The following is a 25,428-nucleotide window of genomic DNA, read 5'->3' as shown; positions in this document are numbered from 1 at the left end:
TGTCCTCCTCAGGACTTCAGAGTTCAGGCAGTCTCAGTAAACATCGTCTCTGTGTTAGCTTTTGCTGCCACCTAGTGACCGAGGTTGTGATAGACCAGTGATGCTCAGCATGTGGCTCTTTTATGTCTTACAGTTTTTTTTCGATTGCTTAAATACGATTTTGAAAACAGGGCCCATTTTGTCAAAACACTACACACAATTCACACAACCACACACACAAGTAGCAGAACACGTCAGATCCTTTGCAAAGTGAAACACTCTTGTAAAAACTATACACTAATTCTAAAAACCATTTTTTGTTACCATATGTAACACACACGCTTCATATGACTTAATTCTGTTTGAACCAGTTACACACTGCTGTTGCTAACCTAAAACACCCTTAGCAATTCTCCTTCTCAGTGATTAGAGCGCTGTAAGTGAAGCACACAGAGAAAGAGCAAATATACAATAAATTCACCAAACATGACACATGACCAATGCTGCAGACTGATGAAAATATCATTTATTTCTCTCCATATACCCAAATCAGTCAAAATGTCAGCATGGAGAATCACAACAACACATGTTCATGCTACTACAGTAGTGTGCAGAACACTGTAAGCTCAGTAAATATCAGACAAACAAAAAATACTTAAACCAGCACAGGTTACTATTACAGTAAAAAGAAAAAGTCTGAAAAAAACTGAAAATACAGTACAGAAAATACTAGACATTATCTCTTCACCTAGCTGGATCTGGCCAGAGAATTTCATCGACATCACTGGCGATATCCTCATTGGCAAGACAACATGGAAGAACCGTCTTGAATGTCGAATCCATCCTTGCACAGCTGCAGTGTCGATTTGGTCACAGGCCTCCTCCATGGCCTGAATGAGGGGAACCTGAGCCTGGGGCCAGAGAATGTAAACCCTCCACTACCATGCCAAGAAAAACTCTTTGATTGGGTTTAGATGTTTTTGATGAATTTGGTCCTCTTCTTCTTTCAGCATGTTCTCTTTTTGCTTCAGTTCTTCCTCTTCCTCCTTCTCCTCTGCGGATTCCCCCTCTCACCCTCAGTCTTCTTCTTCTGACTTCCTTTTTGGTTGAAGACAGGTGAACTCACCTGCTGCATTTTTATAGAGCTTAAACCTGGTGGTGTGTCTATAATTAGGCAATCGTGTGTTTGTGCATCTGATGGCTGTGTTTAACCAACTGGCTCATAGGTGTGGTAATTTGACAGTCAGTGCTTTGGAATTGCAAGGAAGTGACATCGTGATATACTTCTGTGTCTAATGTATTCAGGTGTGTTTAGTGTTTTGCAAAAAGTGTGAGGCTGACATTGTGCTTATAGTGGTGCAAATCTGAGCCGATGTTGTGCTCCTTGAGTGTAAGGTTTTGATAATTGTGTACTACTTTTAATTTTAGTGTTCATGCAGTCGACAAAAACTGTAATTTTAAATATTATTCCCCCAGAAATCCTTGGAAAAGGGAAACTTGTTTTTTTGCCACTTTTCACCCATTTAAGCTACCTTTAGTCATTGAATACCACTTTTTCCCTACTTTTTGCCACTTTTTGCAACTTTTTCCAAATTTTTGCCCTTTTTCACCATTTTTAGCCCATTTTCGTCCATTTAAGCTGCCTTCTGCCATTATCTACTACAAGTTTCCTATTTTTTTGCCCATTTTTGGCCACTTCTTTTAGCCACTTTTATTCCATTTTTGCCTTTTTCACAATATTTTGCTCATCTCAGCATCCTTTTGCCATCAAATACCACTTGTTTCCTATTTTTTGCCCATTTTTGTGAGTCTTCACTGCTTTTTGCCTATTTTAGTCACTTTTAACTAATTTTTTTGCCTTATTTTTGCGACTTTTTCTCACCCATTTTTTTGCTACTTTCTGACTCTTTTTCCACTTTTTCTTCCCATTTTTGCTGCTTTTTGACCATTTTTGCCACCTTTAACTTATTTTTATGCTACTTCAAGCTGTTTTTTTTTTTTGCCACTTTCACCTCTTAGATCGTGGCTCTTGCAAAGGTATTATTTGACATTTTGGCTCTTTGGTTGAGCAGCACTGTGATAGATGTAGAAACACAACAACACACTTGCTATCGTTACTCCAGGTATTCTCTGACTGCTCTGGGCTGCTCTGGCTTTGAACCAGTTTATTCCCAGTATAATGGCTAGTGCTGAAGCCTGAAATCATTTTAATCTTTGTTATAATTTAAACATTTTTCCCTGTTGATTTCTGAATAAAGAAAAGGAGAATACTCTGAGATGGCTTAACTGAGATTTATTTTGGCTTAATGATGAACATGTAGCCAATAGCTAGAGCCTAAATGGATTTTTAAGTAATAGTTTATTCCTCAAACTTGACACATTGATGGAGAAAAGCTGTTAAAAGTCACCGCCCTGGTAGAGGTTGTGCTACTTGCAAAGTATTTTGGGTCTGCTTAGGAAGACCACTTTTAACAGCTTTTCTCCTTCATAATGGGAAACTGATCCACAAAATAAAATTGTTGGTTTATTGCAGTAAATAAAACTGTGGACCACGTAGCTTTCCATGTGTCCCCCAAAAGATTTTTAATTTCAGAAAATGTGCAGAGGAAAATTATGGTTTGGTACTTATAGGGTTTATCATATAAATCCCTACCAACTTTAAGACTACACTCACTCTGCAGTTAAAAGTGACCTAAATCTGATTTTTTTTCTTGTGCTTATGTGACTCATATTTAATTTTTTCAGACTGTGTGAACAGCACAAGTCACATTTAATCTGATGTTTTACATCAGCTTAAATTACTCAAACTCAACCAGTCCCTGAGGTATTTTTGTGCTTACTTCTCTTTTCAATGTCCCGTTTGATTAATCAATGAAAATGAAAAAATCAATGTTTTTGCTAGATGTTTTTAAGAATCATAAAAGTATTTAGAAAAGGTTAGTGTGATGATTTCAGCACCAGGGAGAAATCATGAAAACATCTGGTCTTCTTGTTTAAACCTTAAAGCTTATGTTTGTCGTTTCATGTTTTCAGAGATTTCTCAGGTGTCAGGAGAATAGGAGGTGGGCCCAGGTTGGTTCTGTGTTTGACCACTAGGTGGGGCTATAGTTTCATTCATCAGTGCTGCAGCAGGACTGGAAGTGAAGGTGGGACTGCACATTCAAATGTTTAGGTTTGATGTTGGCTCTGTTGATTGTTTTATTTTAGTTAGGATTAGAAATAGCTGCTGAGGATATTACAGTCAAAGAAAAGCTGTGTACTTTACTGAAGTAATGGAGGACAGTTAAATTCAAGTTTGGAGCTGCAGAAGGAGGTGTTTCTTTAATCGGATCCTCCTGCAGCTCAAAGAGGCTGAGTCTTCAGACTTAAAATGAAAATGTTTAGCTCTAAAAATTGGTTCTGTGCTTAAAAGAGACCAGCATCATTTAAAAAAAAAGGCCTTACCAGTTTGAAGCCGAAAGACAAAACAAAAAACAAAATCAATATTAAAATAGCTCAAAGAGGCTGCAGGCCCCAGGCAAACAAATACTACCACTAATTATGATAACAATAATGCTAATGAAAATAGTATTAATTATAACAATGATAACAATCATGCTAATGAAAATAGTAATAACTATAATAATGATTATAATCATGATAATAATAATAATAATGATAACAATAATGATATTGATAATAATAATAATAATAACAATAATGATAATAACAATAATAATATTGATAATAATAATGATAATAATGAAATAATAATAATAATAATAATAATAATAATAATAACAATAATGATAATAACAATAATAATATTGATGATAATAATGAAATAATAATAATAATAATAATAATAATAATTAAAGCTGCAAGCAGCATTGGTCGGGTTCTCGCTCTGTTGCACGTCCCTCATGCCTGGTTGACCTCCACTTTGAGGGTTTCATCCCTTTTTGACCCTTTGACCTGCTCAAAGTTAGACTGAGGTGTGTATCTGCAGCTCTGTCAGGAGCCTCAGACATTATAATGGGTGTGTATTACGCATTTCATTTTCCCGTCTGCAGTGGGTCACATGACCAGCTGCACGGTAAGCTTATGTTCAAAAAACCTGCATCTGTAAGACACACAAACACACACTCACGCGCACTTTGCATGCTAAAACACACACAAATGCACCATCTCTCCCATTCACTTCATATGGGATATATGTGTGGCTGTCTTTGGCAACGTTGCCAAAGACTTTATGGGGGACTGTATGTGGTTGAGAAGCCACCCACAGTACCAACCATCCCGTTAAAGCATTGTTTAAATGGGCTGCTTTATTGGAACAGCTCCATGTGTGTGCGTGATCAGAGCTAATTGAGGGCTGCCCGGTTACCATGGTAACAAATGCCTGCACACCAGCTGCTTTGATCTGTCAATCAGTGAGTGACATCATCACCAACTGCTCTCTGTTTCAGGAGTGAAATTGACTGAAATTTTTTTGGGTCCTGACTCGCCGGTTGAGACCCCTGCCTTATACAACAGTGAGTTTTTGTAAAGGTTTAATGGTGTTCAAAGATGAATACTGCCCATGTGATGTGAAACAGATGCATCTGTGCTTCTCTAGACAAATATTCTTCAGGATCTCAGTACAGCTGTAATTCTTTCTGCAGAGACGCAGCAGAGATGACCAGTGGGTGTAATCAGCAGCCTGAGATGACGAATGAAGCATCCTCGGACGAAGACTCAATCAGCTTGTTGATTGATCATGATTACCTTCAAAGTAGAGTAGCCGCTAAATTCCTGGGGATAAAGGAGAAAGATTCACAAGCTGGGAGAGAAAGTCAAGAAGATGAGGATGAGACAAACAGAAGCAAGCCCCCTGAACCAGAGACCTGCAGCATGACCATGAGTGCAGTACGCTGTGATAAACGTCTGACTCAGTCAGGTAACAATGAAGACAAACTCTTAAAATCTAATCCCCTGTCTACTGTACCTGAGGCCACATGGATCATGCTACAACAATTAGACAATTTGGAGCGTGAGACCTGACACCTGACGTCTGTAATAAAGATTTCCCTGTGGAGGCTCCACAGACATGAGATGTCAGTAACTCACAGGCCTCCAGAGGAAAAATAAACATGGAGGACATGAAATCCTCAGCTGGCTGTCCTGATGTTTGTTATAGCTGCAGAAAAAATGAGGAAAAGAATAAGGGTGAAATCCTGGCTGAATGTGCCTCCTGGTCTGCCTGCTCTCATCGGTTATTGCAGGCACTTCATCAGAGCCTTCCTGATCTGGAATCACAAAGATCTAACGCAGAGGTTTTTCAAGTGTGATGCAGGCCACCCCTGGGGGGTGCCACAGGACTTGAGGGGAGGCACGAAACCATAAACCACAAAAAGGTGATTTGCTTTGCTAACTTCTGCTGTGCACGGGAAAATTGGACAGATTTATAGTTAATGTCCAGTCGACTATTAAAGTTAGGATTTTCCTGCATTGGTCCTGATGATGCCCAGTGGCCACAGTGTTTAATTTTTTGACAAGAAGTAAAAGGAATTTTGGTCACTGAAGGTGAGAACTTTGGTGCCATAAACACTAAGACAGCCTGTGTGAGAGTGGGTTTTTTGCACCAACAATGACCAAAAGTGATTACCAGGAAAGGCTGAAGGAAGAGGATGATCTGTTGTTATGCAATCCTACATCAGCTGCATTGATGCAAACTCATAGTTAAACCCACTAAATAAGAGGGTAGAGCATAAAAATCAGGTCGTATTGGCAATAAGGTATCACTGAAACCAAATTACTTACTGCCTTGGAGAGATGGATGTTTAAAAATATATTCTGAACAAAATATGACAATGTTAAAATAGAAATGGTTAAAGATGAGACAAAGGTTTGAAAATAAAGTTGCTAAAATCGTATTTTTTTATGGGGGTGAGTTGTTTCCTTTTCAAAAACCACAAAAATCGTGTACTGACATGTTTACAGTCGCCATGGTTCGCTTTATGCTGTTTTTTATGGCACTCTTTCGTTAGGGGCACAGGCGCAGCTCATTAGCGGCTATGTCACGTGTTTTGTTGCTCTGATTGGCCTGTAAAGATGTGGCAGACACAAAGTTCATCCAATCACCCTCTGAGTTTCTTTTTTAAAGCCTCTGCCCTTTCCTAAACGCCGTCTGTGGAAGGTTTTCAGGTTCCAGGTTACAGAAATGTATGAAACAAGTCTTATGGGTAAAAATCCAACTTTCATTTAAAGGACTTTATTTGGGGGAATAAAACACTGAGCTAAAGGGCTCTGCAGCAAATATGTGTGGAAGATTACATAACATTTTAGCAAAACAGCCGTAATAAGAAACTGGCTGAAGGCAGGACAGGTGGAGGATTGCTCAGGCTGCTCAATCATGGCATAAATCCTGGTCATCGTTATTCAGATTGCTATTGAGATCGCAATTATTAAACATGATTATTCATTGATTTTATTACATCTGCATTACATGCACTTGTCCAACTTTAACATACATAACAATTTAAAAAATAAGCAATAACTGAGTAAAAAATAGATAAAAATAATGATAAATAAATAAAATTATTATTTATGGCTCAGAAAGTAGCTCAGTAATCATTAAATCACAATTATCTTTTTTTCATGATTATGGGAAACAAAAATTGTGATTAAAATTGAAACTGGAATTATTGCCCAGCACTAAAGGCTAGAAAACACTCAGCAACCAATATATTAGGTACACCTTGTTTGTACTGGGTTGGACCCCCTTTAGCCTTCAGAACTGCCTTAATTCTTGTGTCATAGTTTCAACAAGGTGTTGTAAACATTCCTCTGGCTATTTGTGTTAACAAGCAATTGAACAGGTGTACCTAATAAAGTGGCTTATGAGTGTGTTTGATCAATGATACAAACAGCGTATGCACATGTATGGTATATGCTGTGAAAACGTATTGCCCTCTTCCTCTTTTTTTCATACTTGTCACACTTAACTGTTTTAGATGATCAAACTAATTTGATTATTACTCACAGATAATCTGAGTAAATACAAAAGTCAGTTTTTATATGACGATTTCATTTATTAAGGGAAAAAGCCATCTAAACCTACCAGACCCTATGTGGCAATGCCATTGGCCCCCTCATGAATTAACTGTGATGAACCAATTTTTTTAGTTCAGTTTGACTATCCACACCCAGACCTGATTACTGCCAGACCTGTTGAATGAACCGTTCTGACAAAGTGAAGCAGACTCAAAGATTTCCAACACAGCATGGAGCCATCTAAAAAAATTCAAGAACAGATGAGAAATAAAGCAACTGACATCTATCAGTCTGAAAGGGTTACTAAGACATTTCTGAGGCTTTGGGACTCCAGCCAGCCATGGTGAGAGCCATTATCCACAAATGAAAAATGCAAATGTTCGGGGACCCCAGAATTCCATCTCTGCTGTTTGCAGATGATGTGGTTCTGTTGGCTTCCTCAGCTGGGGACCTCCAGCAGGCACTGAGATGGTTTGCTGCTGAGTGCGAAGTGTTGGAAATAAGAGTCAGCACCTCCAAGTCCAAGGCCATGGTTCTCTCCTGGAAAACAGGGGATTGCTCCCTCCGGTGGGGTGTGAGTCTCTGCCTCAGGTGAAGGAGTTCAAGTATTGTGCCGGACTGTTGTGGGGAAGAGGGAGCTGAGCAGAAAAGCAAAGCTTTTGATTTACTGGATGATCTACCTCCCAACCCTCACCTGTGGTCAAGTTTAGTTATCATGTGACACATATACCGAAATAATACCAAAAACAATAACAGAAAATCAATGACTTCTATTTCATATCCTCATTTATGTCACATATCTCTTCTTTTTCATGCAGTGAATGTCCAGCAAAGTCAGAAAATCCCAAAGAAAACCAACCTCAGTAAGAGAGACGGATGGGGAGAGACGTGGCTGCACAAAGCATGCAAGAGAGAAGATCTGCAGATGGTCCGAGAGCTCGTTCAAGCCGGGATCAGCATCAACACGGAGGATAATGCAGGTGTATTTATAGGCTAGAGTCAGACACGTTTCACCTCTGTCAGTTAGCTGTAAAACAAATACAGTGTGATCAGTAACTGTCGACCTCATTGCCAGGATGGACGGCGCTTCATGAGGCTGCCGTGAGGGGCGATAAGGCCGTGGTGGGGGAGCTGCTGAAGGCCGGAGCTAACGCCAATGCCAGGAACTGTGATGGAATCACACCTTTACATGATGCTGTTATGTCAGGACACTATGAGGTAGGCCTGGGCAATACAAATGGTCAATACCACAATAAAATAATTAGATATGATTCTAGTAAACGTGGAACCATGTGGAATAGAGGTGCTGATTAACATAAGAACCTAAAGTATTTTATTCTGCAGTTCTGAACTGATTCAAGATGTCCAAAAATGGAAATACTGTATTTAGTCATACTTTATTTTAACCATTTCAACTGTAGAGCACAGAAAACCCTGCTGCTAGTAGTTTTCTCCTTGCACTGCCTCTAAACAGATGCAGCAGGAAGGCTATAGCTCATTAGCTGCTCTGTTAGCATTATCAGCGCTAACTCTTAGCATGGTAATGTTTACATGGCTATGTCTAATGGACTGATGCGATGTCTGGAGCAGTGAGAAACACGTTCAGACTTACTGTGGATTCTATAGTCCCCCAGGTTAAAGGAAGCCATTTTGGTATTTCTGAAGTTGAGTTGTCGGAGAGACTGTGATAGCAGTGGCGTTATCCTCCAGTGATTTTAGCTTGCGTTGCCCTTGTGAGCATGAGGTGCTGGAGAAGCTGTAATGTATATTTAGTATGTTTCATGGAAAAATTGTCCAAAAACCAGTGTTGGCTCAAATGTATACTATATGAAACATTTTTGAAGTGCTTTATTTTCCACCCAGAAATCCTCTGTTTGGTACTATCATTATTCCTTAGGAGCTGAGACTCCATGTTCTTCTGCCTGACAGCTGTTCCGGTCTGCAGGAATAAAGAAAACCTCTATAGTAATTTAAAATGATCAGATGTCTCCACTGATGCCCTCACAATTTGTCATGGATCAAATTCCAGAAAGACTCTGTCTATCATGTTCATATGCAGGTAGTGATGCTCCTCCTCCAGTACGGGTCGAACACGCTCCACAAGACCACAGGAGGCCAGAGCGCTCTGGACATGGCAGACGAGGAGAACATTAGAGAGCTGCTCTTAACTTGGTCTGGTGGTCATGGGATGCCTCAGGAGATGTCTGCACAAGAAACTCAACCAGGCAAGCTTCACTGATCAGTCTGATCACTTTTTATCACCCATGAGGAAAGACAAAAAAAATATTTACCTCCTTCTTGATTTATTTTTTCCATAGTTTTCAGACTTAAATGTTTCAGATCATCAACCTATTTTGATATTAGACAAAGATAACCCAAGTAAATACAAGAGTCAGTTTTTAAACGATGGTTGTTTAATAAGGGAATAAGGCAATCAAACCTACCTGGCCCCTAAACCTGATAACTGGTCGTTCTATCCTTAGCAGCAACAACTGAAGAAAGACGGTCTCCTACTAGAGGTGGGGATCTTTAGGCAACTCACAACTCAAATCAGTTATGATTCATAGAGCTACGATTTGATTCCTAATCAATTATTGATGCATTCTGATGCACTTTTTAATTTTTTTTTTTACTTTTTTGTTGTTTTCACTGTGTCAAACATAATAGAGACATTACATTAGTGTTAAAAACAAAAAGATAAATCAAATTTCCACTATCTTCTGATGGTAGATGTGTGTAAACTGGAAATTTACAAACCAAAGGTAGCAGCATCCTTTCCCTGAAACATTACTGAAATTACAGACATAAAAATGTCCTTTTTCATGGATGAACAACTGGTAATCTAAACCTTGCTGTTACGTGCTGCGTGTCAGAGTTCCACCTTTTTGTTCCTGGTATTCCACCGTATTAAATGTTTGAATTATTATTAATTATCGATAATTTCACATTTAGAATCTTCCACCTCCACATCACGATGCATCTAAGAATCGATTTTTTCTCCCACCTCTAACACCTGCCATAGACTTTTGCTGGAGTTGTTATGTTTGTGTGCACAGATTAGTTAAGAGCATGTATTAACACTTTCTACACCGTATCTCCAATAATAATGTGTACTTTAACTTCTAATATTAAAGTGATATGTTGGACCACCTGTTATTGCCTGAAAAAAACACTTTAAAAAATACAAATATGAGTACAGTTGTATGTTCAGAGCAAAATGTTTATATTAGTTTAGTTTATTAAAAAGTCTGGCTCCCAGATCATCTGACAAGACAGAAGCTGGACCTTGCAAAGGTGTCATCATCACAGAACCACGCTGGAAGTCTCTGAGCTCTTCAGAATGACCTGTTTAGGATCACAGATGTCAGAGACTGCATGGCTAGGTGATGATTTCATACACCTGTGGGTCTGACTTAAACACACCTAAATACAATAATTAATAGGTGTGGCCAAATACTTTTATTCATGTAGAGCGTGTTTTCTTCCACTCAAGGTCCAAACTGCGAAACATTCTTTAAAACTTGAATGGTTGGGAATATCTTTTGGGTCATCATGGAGGTGGTTTTGGGTTCTTAGGATAGAAAAGTTGAGAGCCACTGATGTAAAATAACTGGATTAAGTCCATTTGAGCCTGGTTTGTCCTTTGTGTTTTTTAGATCTGTAATTTTTCTTACAGATGTGCAGAGTGGGACATACTAAAAGTGTGTAAATTGTTTTGAAACCATTGCTTCTATTAGGCTTGAGAAAGTCTTGGACTTCTCTGAGTGTTTACTGCGGCTGAAGTCTGAGTTCAGGATTCTTTCAGGTTGTAAATCTTTGGAGGCCTGGTGCCACAAACAACTCTGCAGCCAAAGCGTCAGTCCAAAGGAACGATCCAGAGAGTCGGATGACAGAGACGGAGCCAGCGAGCCGGCTGACATTCAGCCTAGAGAGAAACACACCAGCAGTGAAAATGTGAGAGCTCTTTACACCCTCAGCTCCTCTGACTCAAGAATGCATGAGGTGAAAAGTCTTAAAGTAATCCGCATATTGTCTTTTCTTTCAGCAGAATGATTCAGAAACTGTGACGATGCTTTTAGAGGAGGTTAGGAAGAAACAATCAGAAATATCAACCTGGACTCTGGCAGGTCCGCAGGATGCAGGTAGAGCAGCACTGCAGAGTCTGTCTCATCAAATGGGGTCAAAATCATCAGAGGTGGGGAAAATAATCTTTTCTACGATGCATCCTGATGAGGATGTGCGTGATTCTGTATCCATGCAGGGACAGAATCGGTGTATACCAGTGTTGATTCAAGATTTTCCCACCAGTTTTACCAGTTTCCCGTTAAAACAGTGCAGCTTTTAATGCTTTTCATCGGTGTTTCTCACACATAGACAGTACATGAGCGGGTATATCCACAGCCACCTAAGTATATTTGCTGTCCTGTTTTTGTTTTAAATGTCTTCCTCTATCTGTGCACCAAAGAGAGACATTCAGTGGTACGTCAGTCCCATAAATGCAGCGGCTGAGATGTTATGTCTCGTGTTAAATCTTTAAGGGTAACTGCTGCCCACAGTCTCAGCTGAGCTCCTTCCTACTGTCCCTTATCAGCCACAACATCATTCAGTCTTTGCTTCTTTTTAGACTTGACTTTTAGCCAAAATGAACCATTCATGGGAGACTTCATGCCCACTAAGAAGACACCAGCACTTCATTACCCACAATCCCTCTGTTACAGCAATGCTCTGATTGGCTGAATCTTCCTTTTTGCACCAAACTTCTTGGCTGATTAAGCTGTACTGTTTCAAATGGAGAAAACTGGGACTTTTTTGTTAGCCCTTGAATACCCAGACATTAACACATTTTTATCCTTTTCTCGCCCTGATCTCTTGTGCGCTGTTAATTCCATGTACATTCTTGAGTTTTCCCAGAGATCCAGAGTCTGAAACAAAGTTTACACTGAGTTTTTCTCTTTTGGGTTTTATTCTCCAGACCGTTTTCTTGCTGCTCTGACACAGATCCAGGATCAGCTGATAGAGGTGTTTGATAAGCAACATTTAGAGAAAGATCATCTCACCCAAAAGAGTCAGTAAGTCCAGAAACTTCTCTCATCACTGACTTAAAGTCCATGTTATGTAATAGTGTTATTCTCAGAGCACAACACAGTAACACAAGTGGAGGAGCACTTAAATATTTCAGATCATCAGACTAGTGTTAATATCAGACAAACATAATCTGATTACCGCTAAAGTCAGTTTTTAAATGATTATTTCATTTATTAAGGGAAAAAAACATTCAAACATACCTGGCCCTGTTTGAAAACAGGGTTCCCACGGGTCCTTAAAAAGTCTTAAAGGGATACTTCAACATTTTGGCAAATTCACCCATTGCCATAATTCCTATAGTCTTAGTAACAGGTTCGTTACCTTTAGTTGTCAGTGCAAGCTGTTTCTAGATCGGCGCTGCCGAGTTCGGACCTGCTGTGCCAACTCAATGTAAGCAGATGGTATTCCGGCTTTCCCTCATCAAACTCATCAAATACATAATCCAGCAACTCCAAAACACTCTCGTGGACAAGTTGTGACCTGCACATTCGCCACACTATGAAATAATAACGTATAATTATGAAACATTACAACACATGAAGCAAATACTTGGAACTATTTCTTGAGTAAACCACTGGGCGGAGTGACACAGTGCAGCAGCCATGTCTGGAGTGTAGTTCCGGCTTTGCATTTAACTTTAAAACATTTCCGTCTCGTTCCGTGATTATTTCATAGCGTGGTGAATATGCAAGTCACAACTTGTTCATGAGAGCGTTTTGGCATTGTTGGATTATGTATTTGATGAGTTTGATGAGGGAAAGCCGGAATACCATCTGCATACATTGAGCTGGCACAGCAGGTCCAAACTCGGCAGCGCCGATCTAGAAACACCTTGCACTGACAACTAAAGGTAACGAACCTATTACTAAGACTATAGGAATTATGGCGATGGGCGAATTTGCCAAAATGTTGAAGTATCCCTTTAAAATGTCTTAAATTAAAATCTGGGTAATTAAGGTCTTAAATTCTCTTAAATTTGCTGTAAATTTGCTTTAGGTATTCAATTTCAGCCGGTGCAATTGATGCAGATGGGAAAGCACAGTGGTCCACTGTAAAACATCTTATAGTGTTTATTTGTTTAATTTAGTATGCTGTTGTAATTGAGAGTCTCGACGATTAATAGTTGTTCTATGGTACATCAGCTAAAGATGCTGACGATGGGCTGTGTGCTGCCATTACATGGTTGACAAGGTGAGCAGTTCAACATGCAAAGACTGGGAAGTGCAAATTCAGCTACAAGTGGATGGAAGAGGATGGTGGATGGCGCTGGATGAAAATATCAGTGAGACAATGTGCAAATTCTGCAAAAGACTTCTTCATTAGGGACCATGGGGCTCAAAGCCATCGAGTCGCTCGTGAAAGGATAAAAGCACCAGCGGTACGTGGCAGCAGCAAGCCATAGTGGGGCTAGGCTAATCCGTTGTTTGCCGCACAACCTAACGACATTACAAGTTCAGATGCCACCTCTCAGTCGGCTATGACAAAATTCATTTCACCGCCGGACACCCAAAAGTCAGGTGTACTGTGGGTTCTCCAGACTGTGACGAGGCACAATTCATTTAAATCTAATGAGGACATTCGTGATGGCTTTGCAGTCGTGTTTTCCGATTCGCAGCTTGCAAAGTCATTCACCTGTGGTGAAAATAAAACGACATGTCGCCAATTATGGCATCGCTTTATTCATCAAGAAGGAGCTATTGCGCAGCGTTAGTGAGAAGCCATATGTTCTCATGTTTGTAAAATTTAGGAATGTTAGTGTGGTCCAAAGCTCCTATGCTAGCGGTGTAAACACCAACACTCCCCAGGTGCTCAGTGCTCCCAACCTGGGCAGAGTCAGCAGTAGACTGGTAAGTCACGGGTCTATGGTCACTGTAACAATCTAACAGGTAACAACACATTAGCTCAGAAATTAAGGGGTGTAACTGTCGGGAGATGTGGTTTATTTTGTTTAAATATGTCGAATTGTTATTTTATGGGTTGCTGTTGACAGTTTGGCAAGTCTAGCTGCTAATGTAGGCTGTCACTTGTTGCCATAGCAACAGTAAACATTCCCATAAGGGTTAATGAGCTGTAAATGGGCTCTATGCACGAACTGCTTCCACATTTGGCATTAGACTGCTCCCACACTTCCAGTCGGGAGAAGAGAATGGGGTATGATGGCAAAATCATTGCGGTTTACTCGCTGTTTGTATGAGTTACCTGAGCTGACTGTCAATGACGAGTTAAATTTAGCTGAAGATGAACATTGCAGCACGCAGCAACGATGTCCAGAAGTGCTTTTACAGTTTTTTCCAATTGCTAACACACTAAAATGACATGCATAGCACAATTATTTAAACTGACACACAGAGAGCAAAACCTCTTCTCAAGTCTTCAAACCTCTAACAACATTTTCTGCTTTACACACATTTTGCAATTCAAAATGGCACCTCTTAAATGCACTGAACACAGTTCTCTGCATAAGACACAACAACCTGACATAAAGTCAAATTTTTGCCATTTTGAAACACTGCCATTCAAAATGACTCAAAATGACATGAGCTAATTGGCCAAATATATGTGCCACCTGGCCAAACACCTCAATGATTAATTGTTAGCACTTCAATCAGGAAGTAAGCACTATAAAAAGACCACAGGTGAGAACCTTTTTTTTTTTTTTTAATTTTTTTTTAACAACAACAATGGAAGACGTTGCAGAGAGAGGAAGAGGGAGGGTGAGAATGAGAGGGGGAGGAAGAGTGAAAGGTAGGGGTAGAGCTGGTAGAGGAGTTCATGGCCAAAGAAGACACCTTTCAAATGAAATCAGAGCAACCTTAGTTGGCTTGTGCAGGTTATGGAAGAGGCATAGACAGATAGTAGGGGTGCAACAATACATGTATCTGTATCGAACCGTTCAATGCAGTGGTGGACCGAACCGAAACTACTGTATTGAACAATACGCAATTTTATATTTACTTTATCAACTTCTGACGAGGCGCTCTGTGCTGAAAGCTCATTGGATATGTTCTGCACAGCAGAACATGTGTCAGGTATAGCTGCACCAGATACATTTATTGTTCAATCAACGAATAAAAAAAGGCATGGAAATTTCTCTATTTTTGTATCGAAAAAGTATCAAACCATGACAAAAACGTATCGAACGATCCGTAAATTTTGAGTATCGTTGCACCCCTAATAGATAGATAGATAGATAGATAGATAGATCGATAGATCGATATTCGTTCTCACAGGCACTGTCAGGTACATAAAAATACACACATTAACATGGCATGTGATGAAATTGATGTAAGTGCGATTCAGGGATGGATAAGGCACTCAAGGCGCGTCTTCCTTCGATGTCTGGCAAGGGAAGATATTGCCTGTGATGTGGACGAGGCGTTGTAGCCAGACCCAGCTGTGCGGCAAGATGCTGCCTAATTATCTTTATTGCCTCTTTTTTTTTCTCTGTATTTTTTCTGCACATTTTTTCTGCAATTTTCTTTTTCAGTTCACTGTTTTTTGTGAGCTTGTTTTTGTTCACTCCGATGTAAATATATCTGCTGTGCATATGTTGCACTGACTTGTTTGATGAAAAATAGAAAAGTAAATGTTTCAACAGCGTGTGTGTATCTGCAAATATTTCTGTGCATGTGAACAGTCTGAAGAATTTTCTACAATTTGAACTATTTAAGTACTAAGGCAAGCATGCTAAAGATGAGAGTGCTTTTCATTATGCTCAACAGTGTGTAGCTGGTTAGACAAAAATCTGGTGATATGAGTGAAGTGTGTGCCATTTGGTGCAAAGTTTGATTTTGATAATGCTATATGTAGTTTTGGCTGCAGTGCTTCATTTTGCAGCATATATGAGGTATTTTGCAGTTTGGGTGTGTGGTTTGGTGAATTGTGTTAAGTATTTTGATAAAACCACACTAGTTTACAAAATTGTGTTTTAGCAATTGGAAAAAATTGTAACTTGTTTTTGAAACATCATTTTAGCATGTTTGGTTGCCAAGTGATGATGGTAGAGTAAACACAAACAACAATCGAAACCAAAAAAAACAATGAAACAGACAAATTAAGGCTGTATAGGAGGGTTTAGATTCCGTTTTGGCCTAGCACATATCATTAGGCGGAAGTTGAGAACCGGTCTTATTTTCCACCGGAAATACGCCACCCCCTGCCGTGCACAGAGCCCACTGAGACACAGTGTCAAGCTATGTTGTAAATACACATTAGATATGCTGTATTTTAGCACAAAATACATGATTTTAACAGTTAGTAAATCTATAGACAATAATAATTATTTACTTAATTTGCAAAATTTACCATTAAATTTATAGGCCACGCACAGAGAAAGACCACAGTGACCATAGACTGACTTGAATAGAGCTAATAACCAGTACTGTTACTATCTGCATAAAGTATTTTAGTATCAAAGCCCATGTTTTTAATGTACGACAGCATCCTGTATCATAACTGCACATCTGCCATTTTTAATAAAACAAACCTGAACGCTGAATTGAATTCAGTCTTCCATATACCAATTATATTCCAAAGAAATTGTTATGTTTATGTAAAATATGTTTTTTTAGGTCTTAAATTATATTTGTTAAGGTCTTATAAAGGTCTTAAAAAGCATTAAATTTTACTTTTAAAATGGTGCAAGAACCCTGGAAAAAGGCATTGCCCCCCTTATTGAATCATGAATTCACTGTGATTAGCCACATTTTTTTTAGTTCAGTTTGACTATCCCAGGGGTCAGGAACCTTTTTGGTTGAAAGAGCCATTTTCAGTCGCACCCCCTTCCAGAAAATCTTTGAAGAGCCGCAAAATTCATTTGAACCTTCCGATGAAGGTGACGCAGTCAGTTAGCTTAAGTCTTTGTCTATCAACATAACTGACTGAGCAGAGGTATGTAGCCATCCACTGATATGATTGATCTCACTGATAACTTTCTACTTAGCATTTCTGTTTTTTTTTTCTTACTTGGCACTTTATCATAATTTTCATTTTGATGGATTAATGGATTTAGAACTATAATAGAAACAACTGTGTACATATTTTTATTTTTATCTATAAGTGCTATTTATCAGCCAGTGATGATTTATTTTTATCCTTAATGATAGTGATATAATCATTATCATTACTTCTTTATTCATGCACACACACACTCCTTACACCTGCAGCTGTCTGCTGCAGAATATTGTAGTAGCCTATTGTTCACCTACAGATGAAACCTCCGCTTTATCTCCTCTCGCCAAAAATATTTAAATAATCATCAAATGTTTCACTCTTCTGAACGATGATATTGACTTCACAGCAGCAGAGTAGAGTACAGTGTCGGCGTCATGGGGGGGCATTCGCGATCCATGCCCCCCACCGATGACCCACTGTTCCCCCCCACACCACTCCAGCCACTGTACAGGCCTGTGATGTGGAGTTCAGTAAGGTGTGGGACTCGGCCTTCGCTGCCAGCGCGAGCGCATCCTTAACCGCTGCAGTGCCCAAACGTAGACACAAAGCAAACACAAACTTGGATATGTATACGGTTCTGGGAACTACAGGTCACAGGGAAGAGGAGGATCAAAAAACAGAACTTCTGAGGCTGTATTTCAGCACTATCGATGTAATGCTTGGTGAGATGGATTCAGGATTCAGTAACTCAAAAGCTGGCCAGTGTGCTTGTGGCACTGAGTCCTCAAAAGTGAGAACTTTCTTGATGCAACGGCTGTGAAGCACATAATGAACCTCACTGGATCGCCTGTCATTGAGAGTGAGTTGGAGGTCGCCAAACAGTTTTTCAGCCGACAGAAAAATTTCAACAAAACGAAGAACACTGAACAATACAGTGTGTTCTATCAAAATACCATGCACATCTGGCCGCAATGCCCAGTGTGCTGACTGCATTCAGACATGCAGTCCATGAAACTTGCATGTTGAATGATGTTTATTTTAAATGTTGGTGCGCCAAAGCTCAAATAACTGTGGTAGAGAATGACAAAAAACATGAGCTTACCTGTTTATTTTCCTCAAACAGCCCCCTATTGATCCCTTGGCCTCCTTTCTCTCTTTCTTCACCTGACTGATGCTTCTAAGTGTGAACTTGTCTTAGTTTTTCAGGCTGTTATTAACATTATCAAAGTTCACATTCTCCGCTGACACTACTTTAGTCCAACTGACGCACCGGCTTAGTATGAAACATATCAAAGTTGACTGTCGTTTTCACATACCAACCTTCCGTCTTGCTGTGTTAAACCAGGTTTCAGAAATTCAAAACTTATCTCGTGTGATGAGCACAAAACTCCTGCTTCAGGTGTCATTTGTGACAAGACAGGAAATCACCAGTGGGTGCTGTGCCATAGAGTCACGATATGATGCATATTAGATTGATAAAACAGGCCTATCTGTAAAAATAAAGTTAGAAGTGAATGAAAGAGCTGCACGATTTATGGATAAAATATACAAAACTATCTCTATATAGCATTACAGAAAATATTCATTTAATATTAAATAAAAAGTTTCATTTATTTCAAATTTGGGACAGCTGCAGAGAGCCACTTGGGAGGGGCAAAAGAGCTGCATGTGGATAGTCTGGAGCCTTGGGTTCCCGAACCCCGGACTATCCACACCTGATTTTGTTTTGATAAAAGGTACAAGGGTCGATGATATTCTGCAGAGCTCAAGGCACACACACAGGGGCAGCTTTTGGATCTGCTGGCTGCACAGATAGGCCCTGATGAAGGACAAGGACCTGGAGCCAACAATGCAGAGAAGCTGAAAAGATACCACGACCTGGTTCTTTGTCATCGATGCTGGGTGAGATCATGCAAGAAGAAAGGCCACAGCAGGCCATCCCAGCAGTGTCACAGTTGAATGTCTGCCTGTCAGAGCCAGTCATCCTTGGGGATGCTGACCCACTGGCTTACTTGAGAGACAATCAGGATCACTCTTCTGCCCTCACTACTGCTGCAAGAGCTTACCTGTCTGCTCCCTGTACAAGTGTGGACAGTGAGCACCTATTCAGCGCTGCATCCAACATCCTGGATGATCGAAGAAGCAGGCTTTCAGCCAGTAAAGTTGAGATGCTCCTCTTTGTTAGAAAGAATCTGCCATTGATGTTTAGGCATAGACATTTAGCCTAAGTAATGTAGCAACTTGAACCCCCTTTCTCAGTTGAAAGGAATGTTTGTTTTGCCTGTGGGCTGTCATTCACATTTTCTTTAGTACATGTACTGTACTACTTGGCTGCTATTTTTTTTATTTTATTTGTTAGAAATACATGTGGCCTGGGTGCCATATTTTCTGTTGACCTGAGTGTCATTGTTTATTTTTAAGCTGGCCAATATTCTGGTGCAGCATTACTGCCCTTTATTTGCACTAGTGTGACTGTTAATTTCATGGAGTTGTGTATGAATGTTCTGAGGCAGCATTACTAATACTACCCTTAATTTGCACTGGTGTGGCTTTTAATTTCATGGACTTATTATATATATGAATGTTTTAGGGGCAACATTACTGCCTTTTATTTGCACTAGTGTGACTGTTAATTTCATGGAGTTATATAAATGTTTGCAGGGTATCCGCGGGGTAGTAAAAGGTAGTAAATGAAGTTAGCTCAAATTAAGGCCATTGAAAGGTAGTAAAAGATAACAAACACAGTTTGACTTGGTAGTAAATTTTTCATCACCCCTTCAATATATTATGACTTTTGCATTGATACTGAATTTTTGTTTGAAGTTCCTTTAACTAAAAAATATCTAAACTAAAATACAGTGCTTTATATTATACAGTGCTTAACAAATGTATTAGACCACCCTAACCCTAACCAAGGTAAGGTTTATGCCACAGCTGCCCTAAATTTAACAGCATTGCTAATTACCAAAATCATTTTTTATGTTTCTGCAATGGTTAATACACCAATATGTAGAAGCTCTTTATCCCAAATGATATTTTTAATGTTAAAATAGAGTTATTATTGTTATCCATGAATTTTCACATTTACTGATTTACAAAAAAACTGAAAAAATAGTAAAGTACATTAAAATTCTTGATGAATATGTAAAATTATAGTTATTTACTGTCATTCCTGAACAGAAAAATGAGTTTTAGTGGTTGAATGTTATGCTTGATTTATTTCTGACTTCTCAGAGAAGCCCAGTGAGTCGGCTCAAATTTGGGTATAAAAAGATGAATTCAGATTGAAATTAGTTTTAAACAAGTTTTTTGAAAGATTTCTGAAAAATTTATGTTTTCTCATTTTTATGGCAGGTGGTCTAATAAATTTGTGAAGCACTGTACGTGTGGGCAGGACGGCAGGACCTGGGTCGGCGTTGATAGCCATGATTGGCTCCGCTGCCCGATCACTGCCTCACCTCACGCGAGGCACACCGCTCAACCCTCGGAGGCTCAAAATCAAGTCGGACAGACTTGAGATTTTATGAAGTCTAAATGATGTTAAATTCGAGTATCAGTCAGATTAATAATTCGTCCTGTAGATACTGTAGTTCCCTTTGGTTGCTTAACGAGCCAGTACGTGTCTGTATTAATGTAGCGCTCTGAAATGAGGCAGATGGACAGACAGCGAGGATGAAGAGAGATGAGGAGAGAACTGTTACAGTCAGGAGTAAAACACAATGCAGCATCAAACTGCATGCACTGTTACATATTGAGAGAGAGAAGAAAAGTCTAGGCAACAGGTTTACTTTTAGTTACTGTCACTGTCTGTTTGAGGGAAGAGAAGGATGTCTTCATTTACATTATAAACATCAGTTAGGATGTGATTATAAATGTGAATGTGTCTTGAAATGTTGGAAATATCTGACGGTTACACCGGTTATAATTTTATATCAGGGATATCCAAACAACGGCTCCTGGGCCAATTGTGGCCCTTTTTCAATAAATTTAAGGTTATTTCTATTTAATTAGTGAACATTTGATTCATTTACACAAACAAAACACTTTTTATGGTTAAATTAGTGGAAAGATTAAAATGGAATTCCAAAAACTTAAAACAGAAAAAACAGAATTTGGAAAAAAATGAAACAGAATTTGCCAAAAAATTAAACGTATTTCATTGGGTCCTATAAATGTGTTACAGCGTTACGGCGATCAAATCATACTGAGAATCCATCTAACATAAGCTCAGCTACGAACACAAATATTGCATGTTGGTAATAAAAAATATTGTAGAGGTATTAAAAAAGGTAATAAAAGGTAGTAAATTCAGCTCTAGGATTCCTGTATAAACCCTGGTTTGAGGCGGCATCACTCCCTTTTATTTGCAGTATTTACTTGTTACTGTAAAGTAATTTAAAGGAGACATATTATGCAAAAATCACTTTTTCAGGCTTTTCTAACACAAATATGTGCCCCTGGCCTGTCCACAATCCACTCAAGTACCAGAAAAATCCATTCCTTTTCCTCCTCTCTTTCTCTACCTTTCTGAAAATGTGTGCTGAAACAAGCCGTTCTCAGATTTTGCTCCTGGTGACCTCACCAGGAGCGTAAGCGCCCTCCCCCACTTGGAGGAAAGTTTCGCCCTCCTCTACTGATCCTCTCACCTACCAGCTGAGATGCTGGATAGCTCAGTGGGTTATCCTGCTGACTACAGTCTTGGAGGTTGATGGTTCAAATCCCAGTCAAGGCCTAAACTTTGGACAAAAGTGTCTTTGGTACCAGGAGTGCTGCATTCATTTCCTGAGAGGGGTGTGATCAGGGGGCTTAAAGCAGTAAATTTAGATGGATAAATAAACAATGGATAAATTCTGAGGTCAGAGTTGCCCCTTTTAAGGTTTTCTGTGGGAATAATATTTCAAATGAAGACATAAAAGAACCACATATCTTCACAACAGAGCCACATGTGGCTCCAGAGCCATGCGTTGAGTATCACTGCCTTAATGATAATAGGGGCTGTTCTAGCGCTCTCTCGTCATTTATTACTGTTGCCATGATGGTATCAGCATCCAGAGTTTACTCCGCTCCCTGGTCTGTGTGGGAACTTAGATTTAAAGTTCACTTGTCTGCACATATTCAGATCGTACCCAAACTCCTGTACTGGGAGAGTTCTGTATGAATACTAGTGATTCTCGTCCATGTTAAGGTGCATTTACACATTTTTAACCTCCTTTTTGATTACAGCTTTAAAATTAACTCCATTACCATATCTCTGGTAAATAAAGTTTGTGTTTTTATTGTTTCTGGAGCCGTCCTATCACCATCTATGGGGAAATAAATGTCTAAATGGAGCTGTGCTGCTCCCCCCCTCCTTTTCTCTCCATCACCTCTTTAGTAGATGTTGAAATTCAATCAAGATAAAGACTCCAAACATTGCTGTTATTACAGTATGGTGCCAGCAGACTACTTATCTAAATAACAGCAGCGTTGTTTGATCCTCTGCAGGAGCGTTCCCATCTTTCTCTGGCAGCGTGTGATGAAAAGTCGACTCGCCTCCCTCGCCTCACATCAGAAGAACTTGGTGGGGCTGTTTCAGAAGCAGATGCTTTTGGTGGAGATGTATGAGATGGTAAGGGCCAGAGAGCAGGCTCAGCCATCAGACCATCAGCAGAGGAACAGAGACAGACAGAAGAGCGAGCAGACCTCCACTCCGGTGTTCAAGTCTTCAGTTAATCAGAGCCAGCGTCAGGTCACCGTGTTCAGATCTGCAGCCGAGCGCAGATCCTCCAGACCTCCTGCTCCGACACCAAGCCAGGCAAAGAAAGCTCCCAGACACTCCGTAGGTTTACATGCAGTTAGAAAAAGTGCAGTAATGGTGTGTTTTTGTAGGCTTACCCAGTGTTAGCGTTGATCAAAATCCTGTGGGTTAAGCCACTTTTTAGCAACTGCTGTTTGAATTCAGAATTCACAAGTGGGTCATTTCTGATCCAGACCAGAGCTGAAGATGATGGCAGACGTCTCTCTGAGCTCATCCGGAGGAGGGTCCTGAAACCAGGAAGTTATCTGTACTTCTCCACCAAGGTGAGGCTCCCGTATGACACCATAAATCTGACAGGCTTGTAGAGTCATCTATAAACACACTGGTTTACAAACAAGGCTTTGTGTTCCAGACAGCCTTTCACCTGACAACAAGGCTTAATATGAGACACTGTGAAGTCTAGAATCAAACACCCAGCTGATGCTTTCACAGGGATTTATACCTGATTTAGTCACTAGGATACCAATCCTTACTTACATGTGGTCTTCCTGGCATATATAATCTGCAGTCTGTTTTTTGCAGTCTCCCAAAAGGAAAAAAATGTTAACGCGTCCTCCTGTGTGAAAATTTCCATTCCAGTCAGAAAAAGATCACTACGGGGTAGCTCAGTTGGTAGAGCGGGCGTCCATACAGCTACAGTGCTCAATGCACTGGTCACATGATCACTTCTTGGTCTCTGTGCTGTTCAGTGCACATCCTCCCCTACACTTGCTCCATATTTCCAGTCTCTCTTCACTATCCTATCTAAAAAAAAAAGCAATAATAACCTTAGAAAAAAGGCGGTCAGGTCCTGTGCAGCTGTGTCTGTTTTGACCGTTTCAAGTTAGCACATTTATTAGCTATGATCGAGTAGATGAGCTCTCAGCCTGCGGGGATTGTGGTGAGACTGACTCACAGCCCATGAGTCAGCCCTTAACTGAGCAGTTTCCATCAAAACAGAGCTCCACAAGGTTTATTATTCAGTGTTTTCTCTGAATGACCTTATGAGGAAGAAAAGCGGTTGAAAAGCGACACCAATCCCACCAGTTCAGTGTGGGTTGTAATGTATTTCTGCATGTTCTGAGCACTGAAGTGGTTGCTTCTAATGCACAAATGGTGGGTTGATTTTCGGTCTTGTACAGGGTCTGACAGTGACGGCTTCACACACACTTGTGTTTAGACAGCCTGACTCAGCACTTATTGTTCACATCGGTACATAGGACACAGCCAACTTCATAGATGAAAAAATATGCACTGAAAGTGCTGGTTTTGCCTGAGTTTACAGTGCATCCATCCAGCCTTGCTCAGGGTGATGGGTGATGCAACTCTATATAGAGAACTGGATGATTTGTCTCAGCTCGGTAATGAGGGACAGTCTCTCAGCTCCTAACCGGCGCTTCCTGTCGTACCTGTCTGCCTTTTTTCCCTTTCTAAAAATAAAATAATTAAGGTTAGACTTGTCAGAGATGGATTAACAAGCCCCTCTTGGGAGATCTTACATACCAAGAAATGACAGAGTTGTAGACCGATCTGGAGGGAACGGTTTCGGTTGCTTTTGATTTGGTGTTTTTTTCTGAATTATTCAGAAAATCTCATTGTGAATATACTGGAAATATTTGATGAATTTAAGTGTAAGAGTATCTTTCATTTTTTGGGAGTTTTTTGTTGGTTTTTGAACCAAAGGTTTTGAAAAGAGTCCTGGAAACTATTTAAAACTTGATCTAGAATGTGTTAAGACTCTTTCATACTCCTAAGGAAAACTTTAGGATATTTTCCTGAATCTCTTTCGTCATGTTTGGTATTGTCTGAGGTCCAAACAGCATTACATGTCATTGAACTAATATGTCTGAAAATATATCAGATTTTGGTTTTAGGAGTTGGTGGTGGTTCCTGAGGCAGACCAGATGAGAGCCACAGCTTTATCACTCTTTATCTGCTGTAATTTGATTATTGCTGTTTGTTATATTTCTGCACAATATAGTAATAATGTGCAGTTACAGTTACTCTGGACCATGTTACAATTTTTGAAATGATCCTTTATTTGATATAGTGAGTCTACTTGCTTAGTTATCAATGGAAATGCAGAGATAAATGATGGTCTAGACGTGTGTATTTCTCAGCTCAACATACAGATATTCAGTGGCATTACAAACATAAAACGATAGTTACGTATGTAACTACGGTTCTATGAATCCCGGATGACCGCCAGAGGCGGTGCTTTAGCACTGGATTGTCAGTCTTGCATATGTGCAGGTCGAGTCTTATATACCAACAGAGTCACTTGTGACCCCCTGATGACCTCGGTGAGACTGTATCTTCTGGTGTCATCAGGGGCTCAGTCCCTCAATCTTCTCGCGAACCACGAGGATTCCGAGTGACTGAGTCCTCTGGCGGTCATCCGGGATTCATAGAACCGTAGTTACATACGTAACTATCGTTCTATTTCATCCCTGCTGACCGCCAGAGGCGGTGCTTTATCACTGGATGACTTGTATCAACAAGGTCACGAGGAATCATCAGGATGGATGGCTAAGGCACATACCTTAAAGGGAAGAAGTAGAAGGGTGTTGCTGCAGGACCGCCTCGAATGGCTGGGCTGTTGCAACGTTCACCCTGTAAAAACTAGAAAACGTACTGTGTGATTTCCATGAAGCTGCAGCACAAATAATATCAAGTGGCAA

The 25,428-nt window shown here is 39.9% G+C and overlaps 1 protein-coding gene across 1 annotated transcript in view; it reads left to right on the top strand.

The window, feature by feature from the left end:
* Positions 1-25,428, top strand: part of LOC121509486 (ankyrin repeat domain-containing protein 31-like) — a 46,673-nt gene that overhangs the window by 2,134 nt on the left and 19,111 nt on the right. Inside the window, exons 2-12 of the mRNA XM_041786909.1 lie at positions 3,013-3,125; positions 4,428-4,493; positions 4,623-4,897; positions 7,812-7,973; positions 8,069-8,211; positions 9,053-9,218; positions 10,799-10,947; positions 11,039-11,135; positions 11,966-12,062; positions 22,456-22,789; positions 22,942-23,031. Of these exons, the coding sequence (XP_041642843.1) occupies positions 4,636-4,897; positions 7,812-7,973; positions 8,069-8,211; positions 9,053-9,218; positions 10,799-10,947; positions 11,039-11,135; positions 11,966-12,062; positions 22,456-22,789; positions 22,942-23,031 (1,500 nt within the window). The 5' untranslated portion in view covers positions 3,013-3,125; positions 4,428-4,493; positions 4,623-4,635. The remainder of the gene's footprint in view (positions 1-3,012; positions 3,126-4,427; positions 4,494-4,622; positions 4,898-7,811; positions 7,974-8,068; positions 8,212-9,052; positions 9,219-10,798; positions 10,948-11,038; positions 11,136-11,965; positions 12,063-22,455; positions 22,790-22,941; positions 23,032-25,428) is intronic.

The sequence above is a fragment of the Cheilinus undulatus genome, linkage group 5 (genome assembly GCF_018320785.1).
Source record: "Cheilinus undulatus linkage group 5, ASM1832078v1, whole genome shotgun sequence".
NCBI classification, from domain to species: domain Eukaryota; kingdom Metazoa; phylum Chordata; class Actinopteri; order Labriformes; family Labridae; genus Cheilinus; species Cheilinus undulatus.
Note: the sequence above shows the minus strand (reverse complement) of the source record. Positions and strands in the feature narration are given on the sequence as shown.